The sequence below is a fragment of the Thunnus maccoyii genome, chromosome 8, assembly GCF_910596095.1.
Source record: "Thunnus maccoyii chromosome 8, fThuMac1.1, whole genome shotgun sequence".
In the NCBI taxonomy this organism is placed as follows: Eukaryota; Metazoa; Chordata; class Actinopteri; order Scombriformes; family Scombridae; genus Thunnus; species Thunnus maccoyii.
The window spans coordinates 26986853-27006971 of record NC_056540.1 but is presented as its reverse complement, the minus strand read 5'-3'; the positions used below and the strand labels follow the sequence as shown (position 1 = coordinate 27006971).

General features: G+C 40.7%; 1 protein-coding gene across 3 annotated transcripts in view; it reads right to left on the bottom strand.

Moving 5' to 3' along the window:
• rapgef2b (Rap guanine nucleotide exchange factor 2b) overlaps positions 1-20119 on the bottom strand; it is a 110812-nt gene that overhangs the window by 15271 nt on the left and 75422 nt on the right. For all 3 annotated transcript variants that reach the window (XM_042418596.1, XM_042418594.1, XM_042418595.1), the window contains 11 exons: positions 14720-14851; positions 9512-9689; positions 7392-7528; positions 6335-6493; positions 5474-5626; positions 5120-5284; positions 4586-4693; positions 4293-4496; positions 1377-1485; positions 940-1216; positions 523-680 (listed from right to left, as the gene is read on the bottom strand). In XM_042418596.1, coding sequence (XP_042274530.1) covers positions 523-680; positions 940-1216; positions 1377-1485; positions 4293-4496; positions 4586-4693; positions 5120-5284; positions 5474-5626; positions 6335-6493; positions 7392-7528; positions 9512-9689; positions 14720-14851 — 1780 coding nt within the window. The remainder of the gene's footprint in view (positions 1-522; positions 681-939; positions 1217-1376; positions 1486-4292; positions 4497-4585; positions 4694-5119; positions 5285-5473; positions 5627-6334; positions 6494-7391; positions 7529-9511; positions 9690-14719; positions 14852-20119) is intronic.

The window sequence follows — 20119 nt, the reverse complement described above, 5'->3', positions numbered from 1 at the left end:
CCAGGTAATGATTTACCTTGCTTGGTAAGATATTTACTTTGCTGGATTAACCAAAACAGATACTATCATCTGGTTATTTTGTCTAAAAACAGCATATGATTCATGTATTTTTCTTTACTTTAACAATTTAGTGACCTGATGTTGTGGTACATATGAAAGCATCTGCATCTTTAGGTTTCTCCACGTACGTATATGATTAGTTTTTCCATTAATTTGTCATCCGTCCGTATATCAGTATCGCAATATAAAACTACATAAACTGCAATATATAATTTCCATCTATATTGCCCAGCCCAGTGTTGTTCAAGCTTAAAAAGACAAAGTGAAAAGCCTGAGATGGTTTCAACTGGCTCTAATGAAAATTAGCCATAAAAATACATTTCGTTTAGATCAGTTATGTTATTATAATAGAAAAGGAATAATCTTTGATATCAATGATACCAAATGTGTCAAGGAAATGTAAATGAAAGTGTATTGTTGCCATAAACTTCTCACATTATGTCACAGTAGTTAAATACACACCAGGCTGGTTGCTGAAGTCGAGGATGCGGTGGTGAGACTGCAGAAGGTCTGGGTTTGACGACGAGAGGTTGCCGCTGACAGGCAGAGCTGGTGGGATCTGTTTGGACTGCTTCATCCCCACAATGCTGTCGTCCTGCGATTGGCCAACGCAAACGTCACTATGGAAACAAGAAAGAGAGTATGGGAGGGGTGACGGGGCAGTTCTGTCTACAAAAGGCAGAGGGCGATATTTGTGTTGGCAAGAGTTGGGAGGCTGTGGAAACGTCTGGCAGTGCAATCTAGAGAATATATTCTGCAAGAAATATACCTAATATCATCTCCAAAAAAAAGTTAAAATATTTTTTTTCCTCAGCAACTTAAATCACAAATCTTAAAATCTTATTGAGACTATAGTAAAATGCTAAAAGGTCTTGTTACTTGTATGGTTTAGGAGGCAGGATGCTGGTGAGTGTCTTGTCGAAGATCTTCTTCAGCTTGTTGCGTCCTCCCACTGTGTTGGTCTTTGCTTTCTTGCTGACCTTCTCCAGGCCCATCACCTGCTCCACATCCACTGCCAGGTCAGGGATAGAGTAGCGGCTGGCCTTCTTGATGTCCCCAATCTTTGGAAGGTGGGGTGCCCCGTTCTTTCTGTCGTGCTCTTCCTCACCATCCAAGTCATGGTCGTGTTCTGGCCTGGTTAGCAGCTCTTTAAACACTGAGTAGGGAAAAATGTGGATGGATGAGCCATATTGTTTGTAAAAAAATGAAAATTGTTTTTGAGCACTTCTACTTCTTTGGTTTCAAATTTGATTTAATGGGCATTAACGCTTATATATACACAACAATAGGCAAACAGCTGATAAATTTGACTTTACCTAAAAGATTTGTTTTCACAGTTATGGACAAGTGGGTGTTGTTCTTCAGAATCTCATTGGCTTTGCTGAGCTGGACATTCTCAAAGTTCTGCCCATTGACCTCCAAGATCTGCAGAAAGAAGAAGGGAGAAATCCATCAGGTGCATTTTACCAAACTGTGCATAATATAAATCTCATATTTTATGAACATTAGAATCAATCACCTCTGATTAGAATTAATCAGAGGTGCGTATAACTGTGCTTTCCAACCTTTTTGGCTTCTGACCCATGAAAACAAAGCTAGCAGGTGTGACCGGTTAATCAAAGAGCAATTTTCCTTCTCAAATTGATTTATTTGAATCATTTTTAGATTTCTGAAAAAGTAAAATTACCCATTAATTTGCAAGAGAAAATGCAAAGAAAAGGGAAAAGTCAAAGACATAATTTTGTGTTGCACAAATATATATGTTTTTTTCTGATTTCTTATCCTGTTGATCATCTGGGAACACCTGAGATTTCTTTTGCAACCCTTTGGGGGGAGACTCGGGGTTAAGTTAACAAATCTTACCAAGTCTGTGCCTTCTGTTCACACACACGTGCATCTCTTTGTCTCATTATTGTGAAATACTAACACGAGTGGCCTCTATAATAAAAAATAAATCCAATCTTAATCTACAGCTTTCTGCACTGATGCGCAAGGAAAACCTGCCAGTTAACTACTTAATGACTCCGCTGCCTCACTGCTCACCGTGTCATGTCAAATTACAGGCCATATCGGATCTGTGCGGAAAACGGATTAAATTTGAAATAAAGAAAATCAGCCAGGTAATAAATTTAACTACATGTTTTATACAGTGAACAAAGAAGCATAGCACCGTAACACAAACATGTGAGCCCCCACCACGTCCCCCGCCACCCCAACCAACCCTGAGTGGGCCCTTCTCCTGCAGCACTGAGCAGGCGACATTTAACATCCTTCATAGTGAGGATACTTATCAACGCACAACGAAATTTAATAGGCCACTTTAAAACACTGGACACAGATTATGGAGTTGATTGTATTAAGTCAATTTTAAACTGCTGGAGCTTTTTAACATAGACTATAAAGTGTCACAATCGTTGTCAAGGTGATGATCCTGCGACACCCGTGAACGCGGGAGCTGTCCAGGGTACTCTGTATTTGACTCCTCACCGATCACTCGTTGTCGCAGAGTGCAGGATTTCATCATCAAAGTTATTGCAAAAAGCCCACCTGCCCACTCACATCAGATTGGTGCTCGGATTGTACGCACCAGGCTCTCCCTCACCTGAAGCTGAAGCTGTCGGGGCACACAGTGGCCTCTCTCTCATCTGATGCAAACACTATGTGGCCCACTGTGATGTCTCCCTTATCTGTCATGTATTCTTCCTGTCGATCAATGTCTTTACAATCAGATACCCCTCTCTCATCCTCATCGGCCACACAGTTTCCTTTTAAATCTTCCTCACTGGCTCTGTGTGGCTATAACACTTCAGAAAAGGTTATATTAACATGCCGGTTAAAAATCTATATTTTTATTGCATCCAGCTTTTTTATTCTTGAAATATTCTATATCGATGCCTCTTTTGTGGTAGCCTATTTTTCTCTGTGTAATATTTTAAGTCGCCTATTTTGTACCATATTACAAAGAAAAATGTCCTGTAGGTTATGTGAAAACCCAATAAAGTAAAAAAACATTTATGATTCTGAAGAAAACCTCAGCATATACAGGCTAACTAACTTCATATGGCTAACTTATATAAAATAGTATATTGGAGAAATAACTTAAACACAAATAACTGTTGATCTTGCCAACACTGTCAGTAGCTGTCTAAACTATAGCAGGGGTATACTTTACGGCCCAGAAGAGGCAACAAAATCCCACTCTATGGCATGTTGCACATCATGATATTTAGTAGGTCTTGACATTAATATGAACTGGGTCACCTTCAGATTGTCTTCTCTTTTGTCTTAACAGTTTGACGTTCCCACAGGGGCCGGATATTTGCATTCTAACACAATCTGTTAAGCAGCCTTCATCATTTCCTCCTTGGTGGATGAGGAAGTCACCTTTGACTGTAATGTAAGTACAGGCCATCCTCAGCTGCCAGTTAGGGCTGACTAACACGACCGAATGTCTGTTTTGTGATCAGTGGTGATTGGTGAGACAATGGTTGGAGTTCACTGATGACAAGACTAACACTAAAGCTCTGAAATGATGGGTCTTGAGGGAATCATGGTAGTAAGTGAAGTTGTTAAAAAATGGACGGTGTGAATGGGTAGGAGAGAGTGAATGCTTCCAAGGATGTCAGCTTCTATACTTCCTTTTGGGGGAAACAGCTGCAAGGGATGTTTGGAGTCAAGAGGGCTTAACTCGCATCCAGACACACTCAAGATGGTTTCAAGGATTAAGGGACTTTGCTCAAAGCCCAGAGGACTGCAGAGTGTGAAAATGGTTGAGAAGTCAAGTTGCGCGGAGAAAGCCAACACATGGTGCCAACAGCTACTGGCAAGTTCAATTTAAGACTTTTTTAAAAAACCCTTTTAATGCTAGTTAGAAGAAAATATAAAACCAATTTCACAACAAAAATGAACTTCAACGGGCGAAAAAGATCATTTCAAGTACTGGTCTGTGTGACTGGAGTGATTTCTTTCCACAATTGTAGCCTACAGACAAAAGAGCATTTCTGAGACTGCTAACAGTATGTGCAGCTGCATTTACAGGATTCATCCCTAATATTTACCAGTACTAATCATACTGTACTGTGCAATACTGTACAGAGTGACATAAGGGTGGTGAAAAAGAGAGTGTTATGGAGCTTGGTGGAAGTTTCCTTGGATAAGACACCAAACCACCAATATCTACATGTACTATTAACTATCTCTTACTAATAGGAAAAAAAAATGCAAAGACTGACCTGATCTCCACGCTTAAGGCCAGCTTCTGCTGCCTTGCTCCCGGCCTCCACGGTATCAATAAAGATGCGGAAACCTTTCTCTTGACCTCCGAGAAGGCTGAAGGCCAGTGGAGCCTCCCTGGACGGCTTGGTCAGTGTCACCAGCCGCGGCTTGGCTTTAGCAGCACATGCTATATTTAACAGTCTGAGGTGCCCACACATTTTCTGGGGAAAAAAAAACCACACACACAGATATAAGGAAGGTGAATCTTTTTTTTGCATGTTTGAGGGCTCTGTGAATGTATTAAACTTACTTCTTTCTCCAGATTGTTTTCAAACTCCTCCAGAAAGTGAGTCATGGCAGGGTCACCCTCAAAGTCATTGAAGTGATTGTTTACCCACAGCAAGACTACCCGTGTAACCTGCAGCGGTAACATGAACAGTATAGGTCAACACACAGTTTACTGGTTGACTAGTTAGGTTACATGTATTTGTAATATACTTCACATCCTCGTGCAAAAATGTCCAAGAGTTTGTGGACAATCTAGTAGAAGTCTTTTCTTTTAGTGTATACATACTAAATCTTCAAGGTAAAAGGTATTTGTGTTTTACAGGTTGAATTTATTACTGTATAACATTGTATTATATGCAAGTATTAATCAACACAAGTGGAGCAAGGTTAAATTCTGTCTCTGGTTACCATGCTGCAAAATCCAACATGTCTAATCTTGTGACCCACAAAACCTTAAAAAGTTTCCTATCTGTGTTTGATTTCATGAGGTCGTCCTTTTTCAGGAGTACTAAGCAGGTAAAGAGAGGTTTTCTGGTGGAGAACATGGAGCTTTTACCTTGTCCCTGAGACTGGGGTCGTGGAACCACTCCAGGAGCTTCTTTCCCACGACCATGGGGCTGGAGAGGAAGGTCCTGTAGGTTAACAGGAAGTCCTCAATGTAGGTGGGGTCCACCACTGAGTGTTCCTCCACTAGGTGCATGGTGAGACGTTCCGGTGTGCCCTGAGGGTTCAACATTGTGGTGTTATTGGATTGAAATAACCTTTTATGCAAGATAATTGGCTTGCAAAGAGTTTTTCCAGTATCTACATGTAACGTTGGCTGTTGATTGACACTAGTTTCTTTTGAGCACTCCTGATATTTCTTTTTGCATTTAAGGGAAATGTAAATGACTGAATGTAGATTTGTCACCTTAATGACGATGTGTCCTTTCCTGGTCCCGGTGCGGTCCAGTTCACGGTGCTCCTTCACCATGACGATCTCCCCTTCCTCTTCGACCTTCTGCATGTTCTTCTCGACCTGGTTGAGGATGCAGCAGTAGTCCTGCTGGGCTATACACACAAACTGGACAAAACAGGGTAAACAGGAGTTAAGGACAGATTTGATACATTTTGACACAAATATACCTATATTTTACAATACTGCAATATAATACATTTTAAAAAGAAGTGATTTTTCTGTTACTGGATCCTCTTATGCCTGAATATGTTAATGCCATCACTTGAGAAGAAATTTCTGGAATTAAAACAAATGGCAGACTGAGAGATGAATACAACAGCTGATAAAAAAAAATCAGTATAACAACTAAACAATATTTGCACTGGTAAGTTATGAAAGAGGGCTTCAACTGATTAGGAACAGAGATTTTCACATACTTTTCTTACAAGGGAATCATAAAGTAGAGTAGTTTAGTGTCTAGTATGCAACATTCCCAGCCTACTGAGACACTGAGTGATGACTTAAAGGCTGCAAAACATTTCAGTTTCTTTACTCTCAGTTTTTTGCACTTCATTCCCATAGAACATATGATGAAATCTGATCATCTGATTGTCCTTTAAAATGGTTATTTCACATATTTATATACAAATAAGTGGGTGCTATTGCCAAGCATCTTTCAGCGTCCTGAGTTCAAACACTTCCAGCACGAGTGGATCACAGTGGGATTAAATACGATCAGGTGACAGGCTCTGTGACATGCTTTTCACACTGTCATGAAGAGGAAACAGACTTGTTAATCCTACTGTAGCAGAGGAACATTTACGAAGATCTTACCTGGCAGTCGTCCACCTTGGTCTTCATGACACCCTTCATGTATTCCTTCTCCATGGTTGGTGATACCCCGAAGCTGTTTCCCATACAAAGGGTCTCTGTCCGGCTGTCGGGATACGTCACCTCCACCGAACCGTTCAGAATCACCGACCATGAGTCAAGCTGGAGCGGTAACACATGATCACAGTAGTAAGACGTTTGAAGAAGAAAAAAGGATACAAACAAGGAATATGAACAAAAAAATGCAAGAAGGAGAAATAGAAGAAATTCTACAAAGATTTTGTAGATCAGATTAAGTTCAATCTACCAGTAGTTCCCAACAGCTGTTGTCCCCTAATGAGTCAAAGTTATTTGTCAAAAAGAACCATATGCAGTAACTATAAAGGCGCCGCTGCAATAACAGATGGTTTCTTTCTTTCCTCAGAAGGATAGAACAATAGCACAAGATTATTAGAGCTGCTTAGCAAAACAACTAAAAATGAGAAGCTGGAAAACATTAAAAGCTTTGTTGGAGGAATACGTGCTTGCTTGATTGAAGTTAAGAAAAATCAATGTATCGTGTTTTGAGGAAATTAGAAAAAATATAGGATGTTTTCTAGAATTCCTGAAAAGCAAACATCTTGGAGACACCCTTCAGCCCGACAGCAGCAATATGCTCAATGAACCTTGAATTCTCTACAAGCAGACACTTACTAAAGTGAACAGGCCTTAGAGGCAAGTTCTGCTCTCTATAGTTTTGGTGCATCATAGCAAAAAAACCAACCAAATTTTATTCATTGAAACTCATGTCGTGTCTTTACTGGAGAGAGAGAGAGAATAAGTGATGCCTGCTTTAGTTGCCTGAGGGATCCTAGAGAGGACCAGTGATAAGGGATGTTCGCCATTCGGGTTTAATAGAGCAGAAAAAAACATCAAATGGAAGAAGAAAGTTTCATTGGTGCGAGGGGTGAGACTAAGGTTCCCCCGAGAGACACACACACACACATATAAAATACAATTATAGGAAAGACAATGTCACATGACTGGGCTTCTGCGTGCATGAATATGCACAAACACGCACCTCCTCTCCATCATTGAGAACGATGGTGCCGGCACGTTCGACTACAGCAAAAACCATGACGGCGCAGAGTTCCCTCCTCACTGACATGGTCATGTTGGCAAATGCTGGCAGTTGATGCATGAACTCCAGTAATTGCTCTGTGAGAAGTACAGAGGAGAGACAGCAGAGGAAGTAGAGGAGGTTGAGAAAAAGGGCAAACAGAGTCTTGACACCCAAAGGAGAGAGAGAGAGAGAGAGAGAGAAAGAGGACAAGCAACGCTCCTGGCAAGCTTGCCCTCACTTCCAGCCAAGAAGGCACGAGCTGGAGGATGAGCATCAAAATGGATCATCACCACAATGAAAAGCCAACAGAGGAATCATTATCTGGAGAACCTAAAGCCAAATATCAATTCCTTTGACGCTAGCTTTCATGGCCAGCCAGGAATAACTGCTGACACTTCACTCAATGACCTCTGTGTGCATTAAATAGAAATTCATTGCAGACATTAAACCACCTCTAAAATCATATTAAAAGGTTCTTTTTTTTTTTTTTTTAATTTTTCAAGTCAGGCTCTAATATGAACATTGACGCAGGTTGTTCTTGCTATAATCATTCCATTCATTTTTGCACAAACGGAGGACTGTGGATTTTGTACCCCATCACATCTTTTAATGGTCTGGATAAACGGGAGGAATTATAACAGCAAGAAAAACATGTCAGTGTTCGTTTGGGCACCTCGTTTTAGGACAGATTTAAAATATGGTGAACGTATCCTTTTAGCATCCTGTCAACCATCACCTAAATTACCAAAAAACATATTTTCTCACTTATCTATAGTGGTATCTAGTGCAATGGGTTTCCTTTGTGCTGCTAAACTAATTTAGAAAATGGTAGTTAAAAAAAACTCCAAAGCAATTTGCCTTTTAAGAAACAATTTACTGCACTGGAAACATTTTTATGGGGACTATTTTTTCAGTAGCACATAGTTACATAGCAGGTAAAATAAAGCTATCTGCAGTGAGATGTGTGGATCATGAATAGAAACCAGAAAATTGTTTTTTCTTTCTATTCAAATGTACTTTTTCATTATTATCAACAGCACATACAGAATTCTATTCATCTCTGCTGTACTGAGGTGCTGGCATCTCAGAGGAGGATATCTCAAAAACTGGACACATTAAGCCAAATATCTGCATGGCTAGTTGAAGTAAGTGAGAAAATGTACTGTTTTGCAATTTGGGTGAACAAAGTGGGTGTTTTAATAATGGGTATATATAAATGGGAGATGCTATATATAATCCAGGACCCAGGACATTTTGCAGTACCCTACACCGGGGTCCAAAGTAGGAAAATACCCCTTTTTCTTCAGCTACTAACTACCGTTCCTCCTCTGGCTACCCAGCAGCAGTCTGGCGTTCTGGCTGACCTGTGCTTGGCATGGCAAAAGCGTCGTGTGTGAAGCTGCGGAAGCACTGAAAGTTTAATGTGCTGTGAGAGGTGAGGCGAGAGGATGTGCTGGAGTGACCTAGAAAAGCCTGCCGGCAGAGGGAGGGGTGTGCGGCAGGGAGATCAACGATGGAGGAAGAGGAGGAGGGGGTTGGCACTCGCTCTTACTCTCTCTACATCCAATACATCATCCTCCCTCAGTCCACATCTGTAGCTAAGCTCTGAGAGTGTGTACTTATTTTTTTTAAACATGGCTATCATTATCATGGCAGTTGAGTCATAGCTTTAAGGGATATGATACTGCGAGCCTGATGTGGCTTTGAGAATTACTCGAAAGCCTACGTTGTAAATGAGAGCAGTAAAGCATAAAAGGCTTCAGACAAATGTAAATTTTAATGTGACCGATTTAAATTTGGGTGTGGCTTTTACAGAGCAATAATTTAATCTAAAATTGGGACAAGAAGCCCTGTCCCAGCAGGGAACAACACTGCTTGTGTTCTTTAAAAGACATCTTGCAAAGATGGTGCTCAGCATTCACAAAAACTAGATTAGATATGTTTAAAATAAACACCAAATGAGTTTATTTACAATAGTGGTATTCCTACACTGCATTGAGACTGTTTAACACTGTGGCTTGATAGGTTTTTTATAGCACTAACAAAAAAGACAATGATACCCTCGACCAGTTGCTCACCTATGTCATCGTCAGTTCTGTCCATCGGGTCCTTCTCCAGGCAGTCCCGGACGATGTCCCGGCTCATGAGGGGGTCTGAAGCTCGCTCGATGTCCTCCTCATCGTCGTCCTCCTCGGAGTCGACTGCAGTCTCTGGCAGGCCACTCAGGTCCATGTCACCCGGTTCGTTCTCAGTGGCCTACAAACAGTGAACAGAAGAGAAATGTGTCAGCCATCTGTGATTACTGATAAAAAAATGTGAAGGATTCAGCGTGTCCATCCCGACGTCAGCAACTGGCGACCTACAGCTGGCTGTAACCATAAGGTCACAGTTTCAGATCTCCGCCATGACCAGTGTGTCACATCTATAGCCACGTCTGCGCCCAGTACAAACAATACTCAGCTCAAACTCAATAACAGCTAAATAAAGCAGATAAATAAAGCTCACGTTTGACTGTTAAACTTCAGTCAAAGTCTTTTTTTTAAACAGCCAGTGTAAAAAAAAATCAGCATAATAAAGATACAGTGGTGCAGATTGCAACAGCACGCACGCACTGCTGAAATCATTTTACAGTACCAACATCAGCTACGACACAGTACATTCCCCAACCGACAGAAAAATAAAAAAAGCCTCTGTAAACTTGCTGAGCAGATTTGATTCATTTCGTGAAATGGATTAGAAGTATTCAGTACAGTATGAGAAAGACAGGCGTCAACACTGCATACCAAACTGTCTGCTATGCATAGTAACAAGCTAATTAACTCCCAACTTTCCTCTCCTCTCCTCTCCTCTCCCCCTCAGCAAACTCCACCGCCTGCCTCGCAGCCAGATCCTGTTCTTTGAAAGCACAAAGATGAAATATGTGTGGAACTGGGAAAATGAACTAAGATGAGGAGCGAAAGTAATGCAATTACTTGTGCATGAGCTAGACCAAATGCTATCATCAAAGAAAATATTTCTGTAAATGACAGAGAGGCCATATTGCCTGGTTCACGCTCACCCGACATGAAACCCTCTCACAGAACAAACCAAAGCATTCAGAGAAGGACTACAAAGCAACCAGCCCTGCTACCTCGCCCCGGTGTAGCAACAAACCTCTTACCTCGATATGGTACCCCACCTCGAGCTTCTTAATAGAAAGAGAAGAAAAGGTCGTCTTTGCAAACTGTCCACAAAATTCCAGAGCCAGACGCATCTTCACCTCCCAGACCGTCAGTCTGCTTTTAATTTTTCAAGGCTCAAGAGTCCCAGTACCCGATCCCTCATCGAAACCCAATGTCATTTCTCCTCAAATGCCATGTGCAAAAGGCTCATCAATGATTCAGGCCAGTGTCTGAGAGGCCATTTGGGCGTCACCGGCGCACACCCTGGCGGGCGGGGCCGAGGCGGGGTCTGTTCATAAGATGCGGGTATAATATGTGTGAGGTTTTGATAGTGGAGCTTGGCAGGTTTAGAAAGGAGCGGTATACAATACAACGTTAGAGGTTACATATGTTCCAGAGCATCTGGTAATGGAGGAATAATATTGAGTACTCTTTGTCCTGAAACCGCAGACAGTTGCATATTGTCTGTTTTGTACAAAGAGACACAACAGCGAGGTAGTTCTGTGCGTAGAATATATAAGGAAACAAACATAAAACAGCAAAAGAGAACTAAAGATGTAAACAACGCACATTCCTTAGTAAATGCAACAGTCACTTTATTTGATTTCGACAAGGTGCAAACATTCGACACGCAACACAAAATCTGAGAGCCGACATATTTAAACAAAAGGTTGCCTTTGTGCTTTTGAGTTTGTGCATAGGTTCGTTTTCATGTCATGTGTGCATCAAAAATCCATAAATGTGCAGTAAGCATTAAGAGTCAGTGGGCAAGTCAGGTGTTGTTAATATTTCATCAGGGCTATTCTTGGATCAATGCTTTCAAAGTCCTTCTGAAGGACCAATTTCATGATTTATTCAGACACAAAACAGTACGCCATGTTGCCGGTGACGTGAGAATGATGTGGGACTCTTCAAAGGGTGCTTCAGTTGTAGAGGTGAGAGGAGGCGGAGAGCGGCGGCGGTGGAGGAGGAGGAGTGGACCGGCACTTAAACTATTCATCAAAAATCTGTACCTCTATCTGCTCAGCAGTTCTTCATAACAGCATCAGCTAAATGTTGAAAATGTAATGTAGACTCGAATTAAAATTTAAGACCGCCGTGTTTCTTGGTACCATCAACTTCCTGTGATCTCGAGTGTAAAGAACCAGGCCTCCTCTGATCTGATTATTCAAAAACACCCCCAGTGAGGGCCACAAACATCGCTAGTGATCTACTACGGCGCGTTATTAATTCTGAAAACGCTGCAGGGTGCAACTTTAGTTAACGATAAAAAGTAATGTTGCATAAAACAAACAGTTTGAAGAGTCATGCCGAGTACCCTAGGATAGTAAGACGTTCGTTTTAGTCTTTTTCTCCATTTTTAATGTTGTACATTTTAATTTTTTGCGCTGAATGGAAGCGGTAAAATAGTGAGAGAAGGGGGGGGGCTTGGGATGAGAAGTAGTTAAGACCTGCGGACTGGCTGATAAAAGTAAATGACAGCTTCTATTCTTTATCTAACAACAACTGCCACTTAATCCCCTTCAGAGTGTTAATGCAGCGGTAACCCCCCCCCCCCCAGGACTCATGAGATACATCTGAAGGGTCAGAGGATGATTAAGACGAGAGGAAAGAAGAAAAAAATCACATTTCTGACACATAATAATGTTTTTTAGACCCTTCTCTTTCTTTGAATTACTAGATAATTTCACCTCTTCAAGCCTCTATAAAAGGAAAAGTATCACTCTCACAAGTAGACGTTCTGTTGATTTAATTGGTCACAAGCCAAAAAGGTCGGGCATGACTGCTCCTGGCAGATTAACAATGAACTAGGGCTGCAACTAATGATTATTTTCATTATTGATTTATCTGCCAATTATTTTCCTCAATTAACCAATTAATCGTTTTGTCTGTAAAATGTTTAGTTTAAAATGTTTAGTTTAAAACGCCCAAGAGCCCAAAGCGGCATATTAAATTTGCTTGTTTTGTCCGACCAACAGTTCAAAACCCCCGAAAAGATTCAGTTCATTATCATATGAGACAACGAAAAGCAGTAAATCCTCACATTTGAGAAGCTGAAACCAGCAAATGTAGGCATTTTTTTCTTGGGAAAAAAAAGATCCAAACAATTAATCGATAATCAAAACGGTTTCATTTTCTGCCGACTGACTAAATCGATTTACTGGACATGTATTCAGGTGAGACTGTGAAACCAAAAACAGCTTGTGTACTTGACAAAACCTTTCCACAGACAGAGGTAAGCACGAGCACACAAATAAGTAGATCACCAGTGAGCTGAGCGGTGACGTCTGAGCACATGTGAGTGATCGGTTACAATCGGGAAAGATAAAAGAGATCGCACGAAACAGGAGGTGAGGTAAGGTGTTTAAACAGTGTGCAGAGACAGAAGAGCTGTTGCTACAGGTAGGTTAAAAGCTGTTTGAGTAAAGAAGTAAGATTAAGCAAAAGAGGATAGAGATTGAAGCAAGAAACCAGTACAGTGTTTGTATGTGTGTGTGTGTATGCGTGTGTGTGTGTGTTACAGAGAGACAGAAATCAAGAGAGCTGCTAGCAGATGGCTGTAAGACCAGGATCACAGACTGGGGACAGTAGAGCCTGTTCAACCAACCCCAGCCAGCCACAGCATGGCCAAACACACACACACATACACACAACTCTGCGATAACACACACACACACACACACACTCATACTATACAGGCTTCGCACGCAATTATAAAGCTGTATTTAAACAATTGGAGCCGACACACAAACGCGAGTCTGTAGAAAACAAAGTGATTCTGACTGATGCTCCCGAGCACCGTCGCAAGCACACTTACAAACACACACTCACGAATAAGCACACAGCAGGTGACAGTATTAGGAGCCAATGGGGTGGGTGCGCTATGTTAAGAGGATTAGTTGCAGGGTTTGGGGGCACAGTCACGAGATTTTGTGTGTGTTCTTTTGAGCTGAATGGTGTTTTATTTACCTCTGGGAGGTTAAGGTTGCTGGGCTGGGTTCTAATTTCACTTTTTCTTTATTCTTTCTTTCTTTAATCAGTGTTATTTACTCGTTACCTTAGTCACACCGGAAAACATATTCTGTTAAGTCTACTGTTAATGTCTGTAATATTTTAGCATTAAAAAAAAAGGCATATTTTTTTGTGTTTAAGCCCCCTGTCACATGAGATTTTACGTCACAGCTCCCTGGGAGTTCTGTACTTCTGCTTTGAGGTGATGAGAGGCAGAGCTGGAGTCAGGATGTAGGCTGGACCACCTGCTCGCTGTCACCAGCCTGTCTGCTCGTCTCCTGCTGAGCGGTGTCACTGTCCTATTTGTGTCTTGTAGTCTATTTAACCGCCAAGCCTTTTACATTCTTTCCAAAAATGTTTTGCCCTACTTAATGAGAATAACCTGCATTCCCAGAGGTACAATTGTGCCTTCGACTTAGCTGTCTCGCTAAAAGAAACCATACTTCCAGTTACTTACACAGACTTATCATAAGGTCTGATCAATAACATTAGCTCATGATTCATTTGATTAACATGTTAGTTAACACTAATTAGTATGCTGTAAAAAAACACTATTGTCAAAGCATGTTAACCCCAAATAATTAAAGGTATCCTGTGGAGTTTTTTCAGTTTGTTGAAATTAAAATTGTTTACATCCATGTTGCATGTTCGTCCTTGCCGTCGCAATACGTCTTCGCCCGTTACCACCACCAACCGTCATGTCGATCGGTGATATTGCGTGATATGATTGGCAGGTGCTTTGTGTGTATCACATCACCCTTGTACATGGATGCCCTTGTTGGTTGCACAAACAAACAAACTCCACAGGGTACCTTTAAGTTCTGACATTTGTTTCCACTATTTAAACTGTACTCATTTGGTTATACACCCGTCTGATGTTTATAGTAGCTTAAAGGGCAAAAGTCAAACTACTCTTTTATTGTTTGCACTAGAGTCGACAAAGAAATAGATGCAAATTAGCACCAGAACGTGGTCCCTAGCTAGACTGATTTACCTACTTTGGAGAGTTTTAAATCTCACGTGACCAACTTACTAGTCAACAAACTATCACACCTACTTAATCATCGAGTGCAATCCAAGCTGGGGGTCCAGCGCCAGGTGGGGAGGCCTTACCTGGTAAATGTCTGACAGGCTGCTGCTTCCAGAGTCGCTGGTGATACTACATCCTGAGTGGCTGGAGGAGACGTGGGTCACCTGTGGGTGCAAGCCGTCGGCCAGGTGAAGTCTGCTGAAGTCTGCGGGGAGCTGCACATACACACACACAACATACACACAGATGGTCAGTATCAGCCGGCTCAGCCGCCACTGGTCACTCGCACTAACACGCATGCTGACTGCCAGGCGTTTGGTAACATACTTAGAGGCATGTTGGTCTAAACACATAACGTAGAGGAAAAGTCTTCTTTTTTTTTTTTTCCTTTCTTTCCATTTATTTGTTTCATTTTTCATCATTTTATAGTTGTTGCCTTTATCACTACTGGATAAGAGAGATTTCTGGTGAACTCAACAGTTGGCTGTGCGAGACAAGAGTCTTTCATGTGATTTATATGCCAACTATAAAAAATATGGCCCCTTTAGTCGTAATTGGACAACAGCTTATAAATACTCAAACTCTTTTTGTAATCATGAATAAAAGGGATTTATCTTTGTCTTTATTCCACTGCTGTGATTAAACAATATTAACGGAACAAAATATATGAATTAGTCCCACTGCAAGAGCTCAAACTAACAGATAATTTATTATCAAAGCGAGGAAAAAGCAGAAAAGGGAAGATGTTGATTAATTCATCTGACTTCATGGAATCAGTCAGAAACACTTCATGATAGGTTTATGGGACTGAATAAAGAAGTTCCCTCCGTCAATGTGCACTAAATCTGCTGTCCTGTTAATCCAGGAATAAAAAAAAAAAAAAAAAATCAGAAAAAGGAAGTCTAAAAGGTCTCATTAATCACAGGAGCTTAGTGTTAAAGTGACAAAAGAAAAATGCTAAAACTTAAGTCGCATATTTTCTGCAGATATATCAGCCGTGTTAGTCGTTAACTGCGCTGGAAGTCCTTTCATGAACTGAGCAAACATACAAGAAGCGCTGCATACATCAAGGAAATACCCTAATTAAAAGCACACAACACACATAAGCTAAATGAAAAGCAGACTGTAATGGGGGAAGCCCCTCTGAGTAATTCATACAGTATAATATACCAGAAAACCCCGCTGTAATTAGCCATACTGTAAATGAACCAACCCAGTTTTTCTATGGAGATGACCCCGAAATGCAAAATACATAAGAAACCCCCCGCTGAAATTTTTAGAAGGGAGATGAATAAAACAAAAAAACAAGTATAGCAGCAGTAGTGCAGCAGTTTATTTGAAGAACGTGCTGTGTGTATGTGTGGAATATTTTATATATTAAGGCTTTGGTTTCAAACGGCGGTATATATAGCACTACTTTGACAAGATAATTCCTGGTGTGAGTAAACCCCAGTCATTCGATATCTCGACCCCTTTACACACAAATTATTAACATTCTCTTAATTTACAATGTGTATTTTGTAGATGCTGAACAAATATCTGATTTTAACTGTGTTTTTTTAAATTAAATGTACAGAATATATTGTATCATATTGATAAAACTCATATCTGACCAGAATGCCGGAGGGAGAATTATGAATTTAATCAAACTGCATAAACTGGTTCACGGGGTCTATAGATGTGAATATTTCATGGCTAAATGTTTTATTTACCAATATATATTTGATACTCAGCAGGGAAACAGCTTTGAGCTGCTTGCGACTCCACTTCTGGCTGTGGCAGATCATCAATATTAAATTTTTACACCTAAAAGTCAAATGTAGCTGATTTAACTAGGTTGCTGCATTCGTCATGTGATACTAAGAGCTACATCTAAACATCTTTAGAGTGGGTTCACTTACAGCTACTTATAAGCTGTATGATGTTAAATCTCGATGGTAAACAACATTTGGAACTTCTTTTAATGTATGATGGTTTTAAATGTTTGCTCTGTGCAGTTAAAACCAATCTGAGTGAGTAATGGTCACCGACTGTAAGTGCCAGTAAAGGAAGGTCAGACTGTGAATTTCAGAGAAGAAACTTTGCTCCGATAAATCCTGATGTAGGTGTGACATTGGACATATTGTGAAGACACTTTTCAGGCTTTTAGCTCTTCTTATCTGAGCTGTAAAAGGTCAAAAATGGTCTCTGATGTACAGTATGCTGAGTGTCAGTGTCACTCGCCTCAAAATGCACTTTAAACAACAACACTGCCCTAAAAACATTTTTTTTGGAAATCTGGCTCAACAGTGACAACACTATGAAGTCTCACTTGGATGACAAATGGAAAAGATTAGATAGAATTACAACTTGGGAGGTTCATTTGCAACTAAATGGGTTTGGGCTGTCATCTGTTCTCCAACGTACTCTAAGAAAACGTCTGTCGTCACAGCTCCAGAAGCTATCATCTGCTTTACAGCTTAATTAAAGAGTTTTGGAAATGGGAGGAAATGTGTTTTGCTGCCAGATTGAACACTGTTGAATACTGGAAACTAGTTTTGACTAAAAGATTTCTCAATATTCTGTATTATTGGATAGAGCTGCTGTAAAATTGCAGAGCTTGAAAGTGTTGTGGCACTGAATTGATTTTGCAGAAGGTGTGGAGGGTTATTTGGACACCTCCTTTCTGATCTGATGAAGATTTCCAGTATTTATAAAGGGGAAAATTAGAATATGAGATACATCTATTCACAGAGCGCCTTTATGTGTCAGTGACAAGAGAGTGAGAGCCAGACAGTTACAGCTCCTGTGGCACTGAGGTGTGATGTGATTACACTGTGTCAAAGATTGCCATCACGTTTAATTATCTGGATGGCTGCACTAACCAAAATGGTCGACTGGAGGGGCCAGTCAGTCACTAACCCCCCTCAGGCTGCTATTTCCCATCCCCTTGTCTGGTAGACTTCATTCTGAACGCCTCCAGCTGACTTCCACGTTATTATTACTGGCTGGACACTATTGTGTTAGTGTGATGAATCTCTTTGTCTGTATGTAACTGCAGCGATAAAATCCTCATCACTTTTGATGACTTTTGGGACAAAATGAGATTGTTTCAATATATCACACGAACCTCAAAATTGACATTATGGTGAACCATTTATATTTATTGTTGGATATCTGTTGTCAGAGTGTGTTATGGTTTTAACGCCCCTCTCCAACTTCAACTTTATTGTAATCCCAAAGGAAATTTAGTTTATACCCAGGGATTAAACACATAGATCACAAGAAAGCACCAATTGTAACAAACACCAACTATCTCTAGTCAAAAACGTACAATATTAAACATAAAACATACAAATATTACAGGATAAGTCTTTTCCTCAGTCTGTCTGTGCAGCCGAAGCCTGATAAAAACATTTTCTTCCTTGTGCCATAAAGTGTCATTGTCGCCCAAAAATTAAAAACATATAAATAAGCACTGGGTGACACATTTCTTCATTGCAATGAAGACAAACACTGTAGCTTAACTTAAGTCAATCCCACATACACTCTCCTGGTGCCAAAAACACTACAACTAGTGCACCAAATCTGCAAAAAAATAGTCCCCATCAAATGCACTTTCAACTCCTGTTTGAATAATATTTGCTAAAAACTACAGTGCCCAGCATTTCAAGAGATTTATTTAGCCTTTGTGAATGTGAATATATATGTGTGACTTGTTTTTAAAGATAAACATCTTTTAGCTGCAGATAGGGGAGAAAAAAAGTCATGAAGTATTTAGCAATGCACTAAGATGTTGTTGTTTTGATCTTTTCATAACACAGAATATCACTAGCTTTGTCCTTTGAGAATATAGAAATATATACTTTAAAAAAGAAATACTATACATAAAGATACTACTGCCATTTAAAAATCAAAGCACAATCTGACATCATGTAAATGTTAAAATATTTTTGATTTACAAGTTGAAATGCAGCAGGTATAAATTAATTGAATATTCTCATTATTGAGAGTGCAAGACTGGTCATATGGATTTTGTCAATATGGTCTTCCAACCAGGCAACAGAGTGGTCGACATGTCAATATTAATATCCCCACTGGTTTCCACAACCAATTAGAAAGGTCCCACCTCCTCCCAACAACCCCCCCTCCCCCTTACATACACAAGCCCCTCCCCCTGGAAAGAGGGAGAGATAACGGGAGGGGAGGAAAGAGGGATAAAGGGAGAGGATAATAAACACTAAATCCTTTCTCTACAGTCATTTAGGTCATCCGTCTGTCGGTCAATAAGCCAGGGTCCATTCAGTCCATAAGCATGTGGTCCATTGACCTCTTCGGCCCAATGGCATGCACGAGACTGGGCCAAGATGGATGCCAGCACAACAATAATGACACGCACTCATTAAGCTTTTCCAATCAGTAGCACGATGACACGGCAATACATATACAGTGCTGTTAACCTCAATCGAACTGCAGAGTCTATATTAGCATGCTATTGTTTAAATTTGTTGCCGATGTGCTCGACATCAACCGTAGCATGAAAATTGTGATTCGTCTCCTACCTTAAAAGTATGTAGGCCTCTCTGTACGCCTGTGCTCCACATTCAACGCTCTCTCGAAAACAAATGAAGTGAGCTCTGCAGAACTCGGAGCCAAAAATACGTACAATCAGCTGTCACAGGAGGATTAGGCACTGCTCTAATGCTCAAGCCACAACACTCAGTTCTGACTACATGTGAGCAGATGTGGTGCTGCTTAAATTACACTGTAGACCTAATGACCTAGATTGCTGGGTGGAAGCCCTGGGTGGAAGCGCTGGCTGGCTCTCAGTCTCTTTACCGCCTTTATATGCTGGGGGTGAATCTGTGCTACTAGACTAGATGTCCATTACTGAGGGTGGCCAAGCTCTGAAATGCAACCCTCCATGGTGTACAAAAGGATGCAAGAGTGTCAAAAACAAGCCTCATAGATTCACTTAAGACATTCAAATTCAAATAGCAGGTTTAATAGGTTTAAATTATGAAGCAAAACACAACAACAAAATGAATTTTCCTCCTGAATTCAAGCAGCTAAAAACTGCCCGAAGCTGCACTGTTCCTTTCAAACATTTCACATGTGGTTTTAACTTTGTCTGCTTATTAAAGAATGGAGAACTGCCAATGTTGGAAGGCTAAGAGACAGCAGGCACATCCCAGAGTTTCCCCTGACCATGGTGGCAGCTTCTCGCTTTCCTGAGCCCGGCGGATCAAGAGATTAAAACCCTTTCGGCGGGGAGTCCGATTAAATGGGCCTGATATGCTCACTGGGCTTTCCCCTCCCTAGTTACAGCTCCACCAGTCAGTACCTCACAAGTCAGCAGTTTGTTTACAATTTTCATATTACTGACAGTTTTTAACAAGATTATACGGGACATAGTTGATGAAATGCATCTATGCATGCCATAAGTTCAGGTATATTAAAAAAAAGTTACATTTGTGGTACAGAAAAGTATATCAATGTAAGTC